The sequence below is a fragment of the Pecten maximus genome, chromosome 3, assembly GCF_902652985.1.
Source record: "Pecten maximus chromosome 3, xPecMax1.1, whole genome shotgun sequence".
NCBI classification, from domain to species: Eukaryota; Metazoa; Mollusca; class Bivalvia; order Pectinida; family Pectinidae; genus Pecten; species Pecten maximus.
Genome location: NC_047017.1, coordinates 17,669,340 through 17,687,662, shown reverse-complemented (window position 1 = coordinate 17,687,662; position 18,323 = coordinate 17,669,340). Strand labels below are relative to the sequence as shown.

At 34.7% G+C, this 18,323-nt stretch overlaps 1 protein-coding gene across 5 annotated transcripts in view; it reads left to right on the top strand.

Moving 5' to 3' along the window:
* The window catches only part of LOC117323408 (myosin-I heavy chain-like), a 101,294-nt gene that overhangs the window by 57,180 nt on the left and 25,791 nt on the right, over positions 1-18,323 (top strand). For all 5 annotated transcript variants that reach the window (XM_033878611.1, XM_033878610.1, XM_033878613.1 and 2 more), the window contains exon 17: positions 436-593. In XM_033878611.1, coding sequence (XP_033734502.1) covers positions 436-593 — 158 coding nt within the window. The remainder of the gene's footprint in view (positions 1-435; positions 594-18,323) is intronic.

Sequence of the window (18,323 nt, the reverse complement as noted above, 5' to 3'; positions counted from 1 at the left end):
ACCACACTGATTGGAATAGCCATGTTGTCCATTTAAACCTATATCCAGGGACAAATTGAAGACAAAATTTAAGTGGAGTGTGTACATGTAATTGCTAAACACATTCTGTAGCCAATGAGCTGTCTTTCCATTCTAAGGCATAAAGCCTTAATGCTCTGGTACAGACGTAAGAGAGTCAGGATTAAGAACTTGAAAGATTTCTTTTAACCGATGTAGTCACAACTTAATCCTTTTGATGTGTAAGCACTATTTTTTATATTGAAAACAATAAATTTGAAACACATTAGATTCATTTTTTTCAATTTCATGGTTTTCCTGAAAGCCTTGCTGCTTCAGTGTTTTTCTTACAGAAGTTCTTATTTCGGGGACAGATGGTTGTAAGATTAGTATTGCATAATCTAGCTTATAATTCTAGTTCATTTTGGTTACTTTCAGAAATATGCCCGAGGAATGTTTGCCCGAAAGCTAGCAAAGCAGCGTAGGGAACAGAAGCGTATTGAAGAAGAAAGGAAACGGAAGAAGCGACTCGAAGAGGAGAGATTGGCTCGCGAGAAAGAAGAAGCAGACAAAGAAGTCATAGAACAATCGCTAAAGTTAGTGTAATTTTATTATAAGCTTTTTTCTTACATTTTATGAAATAATTGAGTTTCTTTTTCCATTTTCAATGCTAGCCTACAGAATCTCCCAGATGTGACATTTATTCTTTACATTTAGAACTCCTGAAGTTTCGAAGAATTAAGTGCACTTGTGGCTATATGGCATTTGGATATGAATGAATATTTCACATATATAGCTGCAGAGGGAATATGTTTTATTGTCATTATTCCAAAATGAAAATATAGAAAGTTCCTCTCGGAGGAATTACTCATTATGGAACAACAGTCCCTCAATCAGACTGAAATAACCTTGAGACAAAATTAATTCTAATTAAGCATTAACCTAGATATCAACAAGCTTGAAGACTGGTGTGTTTCTTCGAAAATTAACAGTAAATACTGCATTGATTTTAGTGTACTAGTATATCTAGAGCAGCATGTATGTGAAGTATTCATTCTTGGAATCATTGGAGACAAACGTTTTGTTTGATGACTCCAAGCACAGCAGCAGTGCATGGCAGAATATCATTAGCACCATCGGTGATTTCTCCTTAAATGTTGTCAAAGATGGCACCAGTTCCTCGTGATTGTGGAGTTTGTCAAGTCTACCCCTATGATATTTTGAGCTTGTTTTGCATAGAATAGTAAAGGCCAATGTTTTATCTGAATGTTCCAGCACCTTGAGTCGCCCAGAGCTAATCAAGAAACTGAAGTAGGTTTACTTGGTGTCGTACATATATAGTGTGTAGCCATCTTTGTTATATATATATGTGTCAATTGCTTAAGTTTCGTTGCCACTGAGTAGGTAAAGTGGAGTGTCCTTGTCACTGTAATTTCTTTGGCAAACGTTAATGTTTTGTACGACCCATATTTAACTGAAGATGTAAAGTTTATATAATTGGTATATTCTACAAGGTATTTGTGTAAAGCATTTTTTCAAAGAATTTTTATTTTTTAAGTTCAAAGCCAAAATTGTAATCAAATATGTTAAATTTTCTATAATAAAAAAAACTGTACCCGATGTACATCCATTGCATGTTAATGTACATCCATTGCATTTAAAAAAAAATATATTTAAAATGTTTGCTTTAATATAGTGGTATCACACACACACATATATGTATGAGAATGGTTCGGGTTACATTCCGCAGAGTTTATTTTTATCTATTTTATCTGTCACATTTTATATTTATATCATGAAAAAGTATATTTTTTATTAAACGGTTGCTTGGCATCAGGTGATTCATGTTGTGTTAAGATCCACATTGTCTGTACCCTCTGGCACTGTCCATACAATGTAGTGCCAGGTTGTATTTATACATGTTGTTTAAGAAGTTTATGTTCAAGGTAAGTGATGTTGTATTGATGTTGTGTAATTTGTGATTTTTATATGGCTGTCAATATTTTGATGGAATGTAATTATTATGAAATTTGGAAGTCTGTCTGCCCTTTCACACTTCTGCAACATAACTTGCTCATCGCTCAGCATCAAAGAAACTTTTAATTGGTGAGCATTTACTACTTTATAAAAAGATCAATACTCAAGAATGTACCCATATTAAACAGATAGTCCTTTAATTCATATAATTATAAGTGCAACTTTGCTTTGCTGAGTTGCATAATGCAAATGGAGTGTCTCTTTTTGTTACAAATTTCAGTTTTTTCTCACACTTACTTGAAAAAGTATTCTAAGTGCAATTCTTTGTTTTACACAGAGTCCTATGAGTTAAATAGATTCTACATAGCAGACTTGTCATGTTCCGTGGTACTGATGGTAACAGTGGAATATGCCTTCAGTTTAATTTCTATATCAGCCTGAACAAATTAAAAACCTTCTTCTCAAAAAAGATAATTTTCTGAGCTGGAGAAACCTAAAATCATAACCTAAAATCAATCTCTCTTCTGAGGATTGCTTCCATGCTTGATGAATTAAATTTAATTCCACGTATGGTAACTGTAATCATTACAGTTGTAGCCTTGTAGCCGAATCAGTGTTCACTCTTACTGGTAATGAAGTTAAAGATTGATCTGACAATATCATATCAAAATTGTGACCTTCATTAATTCCCTGATAATGCTATCATTTTCATCTAAGCTGATGACTTTGTTCGATCATCCTGATGATATGGAGATTACGTATTTGAGAAGGATGAATTATTTTTATCGAGTCCCTAATTAGATATTTAAGAGCTTAGACACAGGCCAGCCCGTGGGCTAATGTGTCAGTCTGTGTTTAGTTCAACACCGGGCTATGAGGCAAAGGCAATAACTGTTTTTATGGATTCCATGAATAAAATATGTCAGCCGTACCAATAAGGTGTCAACACTTTCTGCTCCATATTGTAAACAATTGATTCCTGATAGGTAACTTGTTTTAGATTCGACATGACCACTCATCATTTTCCCTCAAAAGGAAGAATGATGGAAGCAATTTGGTAATCATGTATCAGGATCTATGTCCTGCATTGCCATTGGTGAAAAATTGTTTGCTGAAATTTTGCTGTATTTGTCTAAAAAGTGACATTTAATTAAAGGATTTTTGTTCCTGTGCACAGCCTACTATATTGATATTTTCAATTATAAAAGAACATCACTGCTATTTGAAATGACAGGAGTGTGACTTCATGGGTGCTCCTGTCTTTCAGAATCAGTTATACAATTAATAAATGCATAACATGTTGTTCTGAAGTCTCTAATACTATGTACATGTAGTTTGTATCATTGTGAAAAACCTTAGTAATTAATGCTTAAAATATCAAGAATGACCTGTATGAAATACCAATAAAAGACCACAATATCTCAGACAAGTTCAAATTTAAGGGCTTTCGGGTCAAGGTCAAGGTCAATGTCACTATTTTTAGCAGGGGCCAGTAGGGGACATGTATTGCTTTAGCAATATCAAGCATGCTTGTTTTACATAAAAAGGCTAATTCTTTTTTCAATTTCACTTGGATTCTAAGTGCAGTATTCATGCTTCGCATTCAGTTGAAAGTAGCTCATAATTCATAGCATTACCATATGATGGTTTAAGCATCTCTGATTAACTTAAAACCCAAACACATCAGGGTTTTGATCTTCAACAGAAGTCCAGATGGAAACTTCTGTTTCCGTACCTAGACATGAAGTCTGAAAGAATCATTCCGTTTCCTGCTAATATCATTCCAGTTCACACATGGATACAACAGAATTGTGATAAAAAGCTCTGCGAGTTAGAAAGTAATAGGGGAACGGTTCATATCAGACTTTCCTATTTGAAAAATACTTCAAATACTCCATCTTGTTTGAAATTTGATGTCCTAAAATTCAACAGAGATAGCCATATATTGAGGTGTTAATGGAAATTTTATTGAAATAGGATGTATGTGATTAGATATTGTTTTCTCACATTGAAACGTGATAAAGATATGGGCAATTAATGGTGGATAGTGTTGTCCCATTGGAGTAGTTGGCCCATATTAGCGGCCATGTTGTATTAGCCCAGACACATATTCCTTGGAGAGGAGGTCTGATGTATTGATAATACAGGGAGGACAGACACAACAGAATGTGTATGTTTGTAGGTAGCATTTATAAAAATATGTATTCATATAGTATTCTGTTCTTGTCATCTTATTGAAAATAATTTAAACAGTAGCCTGATCAGGACTTTAATTCCAGTTCATGAGATGTGACTACAATACATAGATTCACTAATTATTATATGATTTTTCAGCATAGTCCACAACACCATTTAAAAAAAATTGAGATATAGTGGGGACTCAAAATTTCAGTGAGTTTGATGGGAAAACATTAAGCCAGAATTCTTATATCAAAGTTCCAAAATTCCTTCAGTCTACTGGTCTTCTTTTCATACTCTTTTTAAAGTTAATGTTAGACATCTTACTGAGGCTTTGCTTACATCCTTTAGCATTAGCTGTATTTCCAGTGTGAGGACAGGAACCATTAAAAAAATCAATTATGCTTCCCAGAGTCAGTGATGCATAAGATTAACGTTCCTTATTAGTATTAGTGGATGAAGCAGGGCTGATTACCCTCCGATATTAATATTGAACGTGCGGCATCTGTATCCATATCAAGGTTGCTGTTCAGTTTGTACATGACATATATATTTCTTGGTACACAATACGTTATATGTTGAGGACTATAGTAAGGGAAGAAACGTGAGAACAGGTTTGAAGAAATATGTGACTTTAATCTATGTGGAGTTGGGGACATTGATCATTTTTTAAGTTCCTGCCAATCTATTGTGTAGTTGTATGATTGCTTATCTATTGAAAAAAACTGTTTTATCGTTCCAATGTCATGGTTGTATGACCTCTAGAATTTCTTCACTACTGTTTTATGGTCCCAATGTAATGGTTGTTTGACCTCTATGATATCTAGACTACTGTTTTATGATCCCAGTGTAATGGTTGTTTGACCTCTATGATATCTAGACTACCGTTGAATGGTCCAAATGTCATAGTTGTTCGACCTCTAGGATATTTAGTAGGGCTGTCACGGGTACAAATTTTTTGCCCCGGGTACTCAATCTTTACAACCCGACCCGTACCCGGTTACCCCTTGGCTGTAGACTTGTAAGTTGTAGCCCTGTACGGACGTTTAGAATAGAACAGGAGAGGCCTTCGATATTATGAACATGGATTTGTTGGTGTTAAATGAATACTTTGAATAGTTCTTATTTCTTAGAACATTACTGATGAAGTCATGATATGTACTGATGAAAAGACATCGTATTGAGTCGCGGCTTCAATCAAGGAAGCCATGTTATTTGGTTGACATACGTGCAGTTTGTTTTGTGCATGACCGGAAACATAGCTCTACCGTAATAACTCAGGTAAAGAGAACACACGGAAAAGACATGATGAAACTGAGCAGTTCTATACTATCATTATCGTCCATGGCTTGTGTGAGGCTTGTGTATGGTTATTACAGTAAATGTTTATTTGGTGTCAATTTGAGGTTTCTCTAATGTGTGTGTGTTTTGCCAATGTACATTGCGGAGTTCCGAGTGTTACAAGAAAAATCAGTGTCAAGGCAGCACGTTTCACGGCCATGAGAAAGTGTCAACAGACGATGCAACAATGTAACTGTTCTTACAGGAGACATATTTACAGAACAGTAAAAACAATGTTTAAATATCTATATGTGACGACTCAAGTGTGTCAAAGCTATACGGTGTACATTGAAATATATGTGTACTTCGGTGAACTATAGTAGTTAGTACTATGTTAGTACAAAGTTTCGGGGTTCGGGTACACCATTTCAAACCTGGGTCGGGATCAAAACCTGGGTACTCGTTACAGCCCTAATATTTAGACTACTGTTGAATGGTCCCAATGTCATGGTTGTTTGACCTCTAGGATATCTACACTACTGTTGAATGGTCCCAATGTCATGGTTGTTTGACCTTTAGGATATCTACACTACTGTTGAATGGTTCCAATGTAATAGTTGTTTGACCTCTAGGATATCTACCTTACTGTTGATTTCTCCCATGCAATGTCATGGTTGTTTGACCTCTACGATATCTAGACTACTGTTGAATGGTCCCAGCAAAGTCATGGTTGTTTGACCTTTAGGATATCTACACTACTGTTGAATGGTCCCAATGTCATGGTTGTTTGACCTCTAGGATATCTACACTACTGTTGTATGGTCCCAATGTCATGGTTGTATGACCTCTAGGATATCTAGACTACTGTTGAATGGTCCCAGCAAAGTCATGGTTGTTTGACCTTTAGGATATCTACACTACTGTTGAATGGTCCCAATGTCATGGTTGTTTGACCTCTACGATATCTTCACTACTGTTGAATGGTCCCAGCAAAGTCATGGTTGTTTGACCTTTAGGATATCTACACTACTGTTGAATGGTCCCAGTGTAATGGTTGTTTGACCTCTAGGCTTTCTACCTTACTGTTGAATAGTTCCAAAGTCATGGTTGTTTGACCTCTGGGATATCTACACTACTGTTGAATGGTCCCAGCAAAGTCATGGTTGTATGACCTCTAGGATATCTACACTACTGTTGAATAGTTCCAATGTCATGGTTGTTTGACCTCTGGGATATCTACCCTAATGTTGAATGGTTACAATGTCATGGTTGTTTGACCTCTACGATATCTAGACTACTGTTGAATGGTTCGAGCAATGTCATGGTTGAATGACTGTAATAGGATCCCAGTGTGACTGTTTGTTTACCCTCCTTGCCCTAGTTGTACAATCCCGAGCCACTACAGTGGTGTTATAGGGTCAGCTCACTAGCTCATCCATCCCGATTACATTGTGTCGCCTGATCGCAGTCCAAAAGAGTTAAGTGGCGAACACAATCCCTGTCTCCAGAGGATGCTTTGTGGGCATGCGAGACCACCATCATATTGTAGACTAGATTACTGCTCAACAGTTTGATTACCATGGAGCATGCGAAACCCATTTTGTAAAAAAGGAGGTTCTTTATCACTATTGTGAACGATTTTACTTGGTTAATCAATTGGCTTGTTCCATAAAGATAAAATTCTCTTATTTCTTATTTTTTTCTTTTCCATTCCTAACAGTCAGAAATTAAACATTTGCTTTGAGCATGAGGGTGCTGCTATCAATGTATTAGATGACTTTGTAGGAAAGCAACATTTGTCATTGATCGGTAACAAAATTTATTGATATTGCGAACCCTGTGAACAGGAATTTCACAGTATGTGAAGATGGGCTCTGTGAGATGTAGCTGTATGATGCATGGTGTTTGAGAGTAAACATTCCAACATCTCCAGTATATCAAATTAAACTAGAAACAATTATGTTGAAATATGATATCGAATTCCTTTAGAAAAGATACAAAGGCATTATATTACCCATTCCACGGTAATTTTGAATGTCAAATTCTCTTTCCAATGTTTTTCCTCGTCCATTATTACAACCTATGAAATGGAAAGTAGTCTTGATTTTTAGTTTAGATATGCAGACTATATCTCTATTAGCTGTAAGCATCGAGGCAGTATATCAGAGACATTTATTATCCCCCATAATAAACAACTGACAAAAGCAATATTGTCTCAGTCTGTTGAGCCAAGATAATGAACAAATCAATAATTGATGGTTAAAAATTGAATTTCTCTAGGCTGTGGTTCTTAGCCGACTGATTGATAACATTTTATATTGCAGTAGTATTTTTGGGATATCCACAAACCAAATTGAAAGCTTCAACAATGCTCCATCCTACAGCAGGTATATTGTCAGGAATGTGTTTGAAAAATGGTGAAATGTGGTCGAACGTGTTGTTCTGTATACGGTGGTCGAATCAAAGCTATACATTTAGAACTACAAAAGCATGTTGTCCATACCAGCTGAAAGCAATAAGATAGGCATTCCATTACCTTGAAGATTAACTGTCACTAGAATAACCCTGTGTCTGCTGACAATGCATTCATCACCATCAACGGGCCTTTTTTTAGAAGGACCTTAACGGTTCAGCAGGCCATGTAGAAGTTGTAGCAGGAGACCAAACACTTTCAGTTCATTAGTGTTTGACGTGTATTTTGCCAATAAAATCAGTTTGCTGTCATATTTCAATTGCAACATGCAGGAGAAAATTGTTGAGGAAGCTGAAAATAGGAAGTTTACTTTTTTTTCCATAATTCCTATCCGAAGGTTGGACCGTGATAGTAAGAGATTTATTTCCTAGATTGTATCAATGAGGGTTACTGACAGCAGAAGCAGAGAAATTCATTCGGTTTCAAATCTATTGGGAATAAAGCACTTTTTCTGGATTAATGAAACCAATCCAGAATGTTAGAATCTTGGTTGTTAGCATCAAGACTATTGGATAAACTAGATTCTGCAAAACAGAATTATCAGTTGAATATTGGGTATTGGCCTAATGGGATCAGGAATATTAGCATTTTGTTTATATTTTGGTTGTTACCTTAGATAAACATAGCAGTGGTTTTAGATATCTCAACAGGTATGGTTTGAATTTGAGTTTGAGTCTATAATCTGTAACAAGTCATATGGTGATTGTCCATTGTATTAATAAATTTAACTATAATCTGTAACAAGTCATATGGTGATTGTCCATTATATTGATAAATTTCAGATCTTTTGATTCTGTATACATTGAGTTCTGATAGAAATATAGGTTTGAGTGAGGAGATGTTTGTAAATTGAACAAATTATATACCTGATATAACTGATCGAGCACAATGTTTCGGAAACATCAGGAAGTTATAACAGAAAACAGAACCTCTTATCTCTATTAGATGTTTATCTCAAACATAAGAACAATGCTTTTGGTGATATATGGCCCCAAATTGGTGTGGCAAAGCAGACACTCATGATATGGCATTCATCATATGCAATGAATGTCATTTTCACATGGTAGTTTATATGATGAATATTGATATTGTGGGTTAGTAGATTGTATGATGAATGTTCATTGGGAACCCACTATCAAAGTAAAAGCAGTAGTAATCCAGGTCGGGAAAGTTCTAGATCTACTAGTGAGACAACATTTGTAAAGAAATGATAATACACTTATAGTGTTTGAAACCTTTGAAACACTGATACATACAACTAAATAAGGATATAACAGACACCAAACAATGGTTGGATCTCCATTACTTTACATCGTTAATGAGCCTGCAATTACATTGTATGTATATCCACTTCATAAATGAAGGATATTGGGAGGGGAATTCCCTGGAGTAAGAAGATTGTGTTAGAGTGACGGCTTCGCATTTTACCTGGGAAATGATTACATTTATCTATTGACGATCTGGTCATTAAGTAAGTGATTTATTTGAATTATTTATAATAAATTTTATATTGATGAACTGCTCATGGGACATTGACATTTAGAGTTGCTCATTCGGTCTTTATATTTGCCCATCAATGTGGACTCTGTGTTTGCCATAATACTAAAGCTATATAGAGAAAGAGATCATGATTGGCCATGATACTAAAGCTATATAGAGAAAGAGATCATGCTCCAATTTCTATAGAGAATATGGCGGCCATGATACTTCCAATATTAAGACAATGTTGGCCCCAGTACTTAAGCTATTTATTTCTGGTGACTCAATATTGGTCCCAATACTGAAGATGAGTGTATACTCTGTATAGTGTCTATATTGGCCCTGATACTGAAGGCATATAAAAAGACTCCATATTGGCCCAAATACTGAAGGCATTTAGAGAGACTCTATATTCGCCTGAATACTGAAGATATATAAAGAGACTCTATATTGGCCCAAACACTGAATATATATATAAAGAAACTCTGTATTGGCCCAAATACTGAAGGTATATAAAAAAAAACCTCTGTATTGGCCCAAATACTGAAGGTATATAAAAAAAAACCTCTGTATTGGCCCAAATGAGGGTATGTATAAAGAGACTATAGAGAGAGACTCTTAAAAATTGGCCCCAACACTGAAAGTATATAAAGAGACTATACAGGGTTTTTTTGGGGCCAATAATGGACCTCATTCCCAATTGAAATTATTTCATGTTTTTAGTCAAATTCTCCAAATTTGAAGTTTACTCTTGAAAAAATCTTTCCCAATTCACTAATTTTCTTTCCAAAATGAGACAAAAAGGTCCTTTCCCAAACCAGTGAGAAAAAGCCCTGATATTGGCCCAAATACTGAAGGTATATAGACTATATAGAGATACTCAATATTGGCCCCAATAATTAAGGTTTAAATAGAACAAATAACAGTGATGATAGATATATAGTTACCATATTTATTTACATATATAAACATACTCATCCATAAAAATACTACAATTGATACAACAAACATATAAAATATAAATTTGGCACATGGGGCAAGACTCAGCTATAGATGTCTGTAGAACTGGCTGTAACTCTTGTTACATTGCTCCAGCTCTACCATGAGACACTGCTGTAACTCTTGTTACAGGTCTATGTATCTGTCATACATAAGGCTGGCTGTAACTCTTTGGTTACATTGCTCCAGCATTACTTATTATAAAATGGCTGGCTGTAACTCTTTGGTTACATTGCTCCAGCATTACTTATTATAAAATGGCTGGCTGTAACTCTTTGGTTACATTGCTCCAGCATTACTTATTATAAAATGGCTGGCTGTAACTCTTTGGTTACATTGCTCCAGCATTACTTATTATAAAATGGCTGGCTGTAACTCTTTGGTTACATTGCTCCAGCATTACTTATTATAAAATGGCTGGCTGTAACTCTTTGGTTACATTGCTCCAGCTTAACTTCTACTGATGGCTGGCCGTAACTCTTTGGTTACATTGCTCCAGCGTAACTTATAATAATGGCTGGCTGTAACTCTTTGGTTACATTGCTCCAGCGTAACTTATAATAATGGCTGGCCGTAACTCTTTGGTTACATTGCTCCAGCTTAACTTATAATTATGGCTGGCTGTAACTCTTTGGTTACATTGCTCCAGCGTAACTTATAATAATGGCTGGCTGTAACTCTTTGGTTACATTGCTCCAGCTTAACTTATAATAATGGCTGGCTGTAACTCTTTGGTTACATTGCTCCAGCTTAACTTATAATAATGGCTGGCTGTAACTCAGACTATATAGAGATACTCAATATTGGCCCCAATAATTAAGGTATATATATATAGACTCTAAATTGACCCCAATACTGAATTAAATTTATAGAGAGACCGAGATTCTTTGCTGATCCCTGTTTAACCATAGCTATGCTGATATGTAGAGACTGTATATTGTCCCCTGTAGCTGTAGATTGGGAGGTGGTATTTGAGAAGCGGTATTAGGACGAGCAGTTAAGCCTGTCTCTCACACAAGCCTAGGTACAGTGCTCAGTGGCAGATCCACACTGGCAATTCTCTAGGACACAGGTTAGTACCACATTACAATTGAGAGTTTTACATTAAGTTTTGATGAACATTAATGTGGCATTCTTTAAAATGCTGACTTGTACCAAAATAATGCTACTCATTTTTCAAATAATTGCAATTTCTCTTTGATACATTTGCTATGTTGTAATCAGTTTTAGTAAGCAGAACTTTGAAATGTCACAAATGCTGGCTTTGATGGAGGTTTCAATGGAAGACTTTCTTTCTAGGAATTTTTGTTAGTATATAAGAGTGTCAGCTTGCATTCTGAATCAGTATGGATGCCAACTGGAAGGGACAAATTCCATTAAGCATGCTCAGGCAGCATTATGTTGAATACTGAGTTTCTGTTTATTCATATTGGCTCATATTGAACCAATTGCATACTTATGTTTATTCTATTTTGGAATATGAGAATCATGTTGAAATTTAAGATAGTGTATCAGAATTCAGCATCAAAAAGTGTCACAGTGTATGGTTGTTTATTGATTTATAGAACTAAAATGTTCTATGTGCATTTAAGATGACATCATGATTTTGTCTTTGAATTCAGCTGAGAATTGGGTTCACTTCAAATTTAGAGAGATAACACAGCATCCATACTGTATTGTGGTATACATTTTTCAGTAACGTTTCATTGCGTGTCCCAGGATTTTTACTGCATGTAAATACTTCGTCACAGAAGCTTGTCATAGATCTCCTGCTGTGCATGCTCATCATATGCAACAGCTATCAAAATTATTGGGTGACTGTCATTCCAATCTTAGAAATTGTCAAACATTTCAGATAATGTTTCGTGTCAGGAACTTTCTGTCAAACTTCTCTCGAGAACAGTTTCAGTCTCCTGACAATCATTATGTCTATAAAGTTTCAGGCTGAATGATTATAGCAAGCACTATTGTTTCTAAATGATTGTTGTGACCAATTCTATTGATGTTTGCCGGAGTATTTTGTTAATCAATTTTAACCAGGCAAGCTTATGTCATTATAATTACAGCAGTATACGTATGTCGTTATGATTACAGCAGGATGGTTAATTGTTAAAATGTTAGGTGGTTTGGTCCATAACAAATTGTTACACTGTTATTTTCATTACAATAGAATATGGTAAATAGTTAATATGTTTGGCGTTTTGGTCCATAACTACATTGTTACACTAAACTGCGAGATGGTAGATTGTTGCTCCACATTGCTTCATAGTGCAAATTGATGTTAATGCAAAATTTGCATATTGTCATGGCAACAGTGCCATGCTAGGCCACAGTTGATAAAAACATATCACTCTCTTATATCTAAACAAACACAACAATAAATGATATAAGTGATATAGGATGTTCTCAAATTTGTTGTTCAGTGGTGTTCTTATTTAATGCTCTAATAAATTACTCATTAACTTTCAAAGACCTTGAGTGACAAGATTTATATGGTGGTAGTATTGATAGGGTTGTGATGAAGTCACAGTGGTATTACCTGGAAAAGAATAGAAAACAAAAATTGTCATTACCTGGAAAAGAATAGAAAACAAAAATTGTCAGTACCTGAAAAAGAATAGAAAATAAAGAATTGTCATTGCCTGGAAAAGTATGGAAAACAAAAAATTGTCAGTACCTGGAAAGGAATAGAAAACAAAAATTGTCATTACCTGGAAAGGAATAGAAAACAAAAATTGTCATTACCTGGAAAAGAATAGAAAACAAAAAATTGTCATTACCTGGAAAAGAATAGAAAACAAAAAATTGTCATTACCTGAAAAAGAATAGAAAACAAAAAATTGTCATTACCTGGAAAAGAATAGAAAACAAAAATTGTCAGTACCTGAAAAAGAATAGAAAACAAAGAATTGTCATTTCCTGGAAAAGTATGGAAAACAAAAAATTGTCAGCTAATCTATCTCAAGGGCATTCTGTGAAATAATGAATATTTAATGTCTCGGACATATAACAGAATAACTACATAGATATTACATTAACTGAATTCATTTATTCATAGATTACGTAATACAACTTACAGACTTGGTCTGAAAGGTCATCCCATCACCATGTCTGAAGTTCCATGGCTCTTGTTAGTGTCCACTCATGCGTCTTGTCAGTCTGAAGGCTTGTCTGTTGTCTGGTCTAACTTGGATGTCACTGGTGACGTTTGACTGCTCGTCTTGTCATTAATAGATGATTTTGCTAAAATCCAGCATCAGTATTTTGTCTGTGGCTCAGATTTCATCTATCATTGTCCTAAAGTTTTACTTCCTTAAAGGTTTTCTGAGTTTCCCCCCTTATATTACATTCATTGGTCATTTAAGTATCTTAGAAGAAAATTGAAAATACCTAAGTTGCATTAAATTTCTAAATCCAGCTTCAGTAATTTGTCTGCATCTTTTATCATTTTCATTTATTATCATCTTAAAGATTTAAATCATCAAAGACATTAATTCTTCAGTTTATCACTGATATTACAAAATAATATTGATTGTTCTTTTAATTATCTTTGAAGATAATTGACAATGCTAAGCTTTGTATTGAAAAAAATAATCCAGCTTAAAGATTTTGTCTGTGCCTTTTATGGTTTGCAACTATTATGATCTTAAACATTTAATTCCTTATAAAGACATCAAACAATCTTCAGTACACGTATCTCTTTAATATTACAAAACATATTGATTGGTTAGTTAATCATCTTTAATGAATGTGGCAGTAACTTAACTTGAAATAAAAAAAATTAAATTCAGCTTCAGTATTTTGTCTGCCGTTTTTAGATTTTCTCTAAACTCATCTTAAATCTTTGCCGTTTTTAGATTTTCTCTATAATCATCTTAAATCTTTACCTCCTCAAAACATTTCATGTATTCCCTGTACAGTTGTACCTAATATCTCTGATATTACATGATATATTAATTGGTTTTTTGATTTTCTTTGATATATTGACAATGCCTAAAATGTCCAGGCCAACAGTCATGCCTAAGAATCGGAGATAGTTTCAACACTCAATGTATTCATTGGAATCTCATTGTTAATCTTGCTGACCTTATTCCAAATCACAGCTTTCACTCTGAGTTACCAATCAAAGGAGACAGTGATTTGTATATTGTGTACAAATGTTGTTGAGCATAAATTTACTTAATATGATATGCAAATTAGATATTGTGTATTGGATTCATCAATACAATCTATCAATCATCTAGAAACTTCCATATCAGCTGACATTTGTTCTCGTGCCAGATCTTTTATCTGGGTCATGGTCAGACAGTGTATAGTGCTGATGATTTTTTATTACAATTCAATATGTTTAGAATGTGTTGATTCTTGTCCATGTAATTTGGTCATTGGTCAGAAAAAAGTGTTCTTTTTGTATTGTTCTTTGTTTCTGTAATGTTGTAAAAATTCATCATGTGCCTTATAACTTTTTAGGTCACCCCAGACAAAGTCTCAGTTGACCTATTGCGATAGCCTTTTGTCCTTCGTCGTAAACAATTTACATTTTCAACTTCTCAATTACCAACTTGACCAGAGACTTTATATTGGGTGTGCAGCATGCTGGGATAAAGGGCTACCAAGTTTATTCAAATGGATGACCTTGACTTTCATTCAAGGTCACAGGGGTCAAATATGCTAAAATCTTTTAAACAACTTCTTCTTGATGACCAAGAGGCCTAGATACCTGATATTATTGGGTTTGTAGCATTCATGGGTTAATGGCTATAATGATTGTCCAAACGAATGACTTAAATTTAACCTTCATTCAAGATCCCAGGGATCAAATATTTGCTAAAATATATTAAAACTCAGTTAACCGTCAAGGCACATGGGCCTCTTGTTTTGTTAATATGGCTGCAGGCTAGATGTGTATTAAATAATTAATCATCTTTGTTGAAAAAATTCAAATATCAAAAGCATATTTTCAACAGGTTTACTGAAGTGTCAAAAATGTATTTTCAACAGATGTCATGTATCATAATGATGACTATATATAGCTTCTAGTATAGGGTTAAATATGTTAAAAGTTACTAATGGTAAATACATATATTTGAATTAGAGACTCTTAGCATTGGTTGGTTACTGCAAGGATAAGCCTACAGGTATTGGTAGATATTGATTCTTTGGTGGCTACTTTCTCTTGGCACTGGATCATTGGTCTGTTTGTAAGTAAACTGTCTTAGTTGGCATTGAACTGATACTCTATAGGTGTCATTCCAGTGTCCATCTCTTGGTAGCTCTGACTTACGTGTAAGTCCGGTATTGAAAATATGTTCTTCTGGCAGTTCTGTTGAAGCATAGAACTATGGGTAGCATTGCATAAAGCATAGATCTATTGGTGGCATTGAAGCATAAATCTACTGGCTGCATCAACTATATTGATGACATTGAATCTTTGATATTTTAGGAACATTTAAGCATACATGATGGTTTGATATTATATTTCAAGTAATGAAGTATTTATTCTTTGGTAGTGATAGTGTACTGGGTATTGAAAGTAGAGAAGCAATAATCTGTTTATATGTATTGTGGCATTGAAGTGATAATATATTTATAGTATTGAAACTTTCATATACTGGTGACATTGGAGTGATAATATATTTGAAGTATTGAAACTTTCATATACTGGTGGCATTGATGCACTAATATTTTGGTAGTGATAGTATACAGGGTATAGACAGTAAAGAAGCAGTGATCTATGGAGTATATATATATATATATATATTATGGTGGTGTTGAAGTGATGATGGCATTTTAGTGTTAGTTTCTTTTTGGTATAGTACAATGTATTAATTAAGAACAATTCAGATTTCATATACTGGTAGCATTGAAGCTATGACATTTTGAAAGTGTTGATATCGAAGTATAACAGATCAATTGAACAGAAGACACACAAGGTACTAGGACCTTTCAATGAGAGTTAGATACAGTAGAGTCAAAAATAAAATTAACTGCGTCATTAAGCTGTTTCATCCTTTTAGGACTTGTCAGTGATGCTAAGGGCATTAAGTATTGGTACCTAGGAGGTGACAAAATATCTCAAAATAGGTTGAAAGAAATGTCTAAATCTGGATGAGTTTATTGGTAGCATTAAAGTGGCTGTGTACTGGATTTAGACTACAGTTGAAGCAGCGATCCATTGAGCATTGATGTTTTACGTGGTATATAAGTGCCAATGAGTCATTGGTCTTGTTCGTGGCTTTTTGGTCTATTGGTAAGTTCTGGGAGCGTATCATGGCCTGGTATATTTCTTCAATCATGTCTCTCAAATATGTGGTTTTTAAGTGTTTATTTATGGTACTGCATAGCATTCATTTCTCCAAATTGCCTTGCCTGTCAACAATCCCGAGAATCTCATCGTGCTCTTTTCGTGAGTAACGGACAGAATAAGCTTGCTTAAGGCTTTACTAGCCATTAGAGAGCACATGGATGAGGACTTGAACGGTGTTAACTGGCGTGAGCAGCTTGTGATAGTAGGAAATGTTACAGACACAAGGATCAATATGCCTGACAGATGTAACAAATACACAACAAGACTTGTAATGTAATTTTCATTAATCAACTTTATATTGTATTATACGTGGCACTTTGATCACATTTATTCAAACTTGTTGAAGGTTTGGAGGGGGTTTTCTGTCAGGATATATTTCGATAAGAACTTGACAATGTTAGAGTACACGTCTCCTGTCATCTTTCACTAATAGGTTTTGATGATCACTAGAATTCTGTACAGAGGCAATTTGATGTAAAGTTAAGATATGCCGTTTTATTTGTCTGGAAAATCTATTAAGTGTTGGTACCTGCATTTATGTATTAAGTTTTCATCAGCATAAATGTTTGTTAGTTTAATAGTGGTCACAGGCGATGTCTTGACATAACTAAGCAGGATTATGAATATTGTCCATGATGTCTTCATTCCATGAGGGATTCTGATGAAATTTAACACCACAACATATTATTATTAAAGTATTGTAGATGACCATAACATCTTGGATAAGTTTGAGTTTGAGGGTTTTTGGGTCAAGGTCACTGTTACTAATTTTTTTGTTTGGGGGGAAGGGGGGGGGGGGGGGGGGGGCATGTATTGCTTTAGCAATATCCAGTATGTTTGTTGTTTTGTGCTTGAATTAGCTCTTAACAGTACAGGAAAATTGACTTGTAGCACAATGGACACTTCTGTATACAGTAAAACTTTCTAGTTTGGAAACCTTACTTGTAAAAGCTTTCATAGCTTACTTCACCTGTTGCTCAATTTTGTTTGCATTCAAGGACTTTAAAAAAAAAATATATATAGAAAATAAAATTTATAGAACCTTTTGAGTTTGGATATTTTTGTCACTTTGTTTATTGGGGCCTTGTTAGTCTGATGACATCGTTTACTGAATTAAATGAAACCTTGTTAATCTGGAGGTATTTGAGGGACAACATGATGCTGATGTTCTTGGAAGAGAAGCAGAAATTGTCCAGATTACTCAGGTTTTACACTGCTTCTTTTCTTCCCCGACACCATATTGATTTAGAAAACCTTTAAATGAGATGACAGACTGTTGCTATCGGCGAGGTGTTGGAGGCATCTAGCTCTTATCCATGGACACCCTGATATTACCTCAGTTCTCAGGCAATTAGTGAAACGTTCGTGAAATGATAATGATCGCCTCTTACTTTAATGTAGTTTCGTAAACAAGTTTAATGGTGTCATGTCATTCTATTTTTCATCACGATGACTATCCCAAGGGAAATAACGTTGTCACTTTAGGTTCGGTGATGTGAATCTTTCTGGGAAGGGTTTTAATGATATAACTTACTAAGCATATATTGGAATGATGACAAGCAAACCACACAGTTGGTTTCAACAGAATCTGTGTATCAACATTGAAAATAACTTTCATTTTTTTTTTTTTTT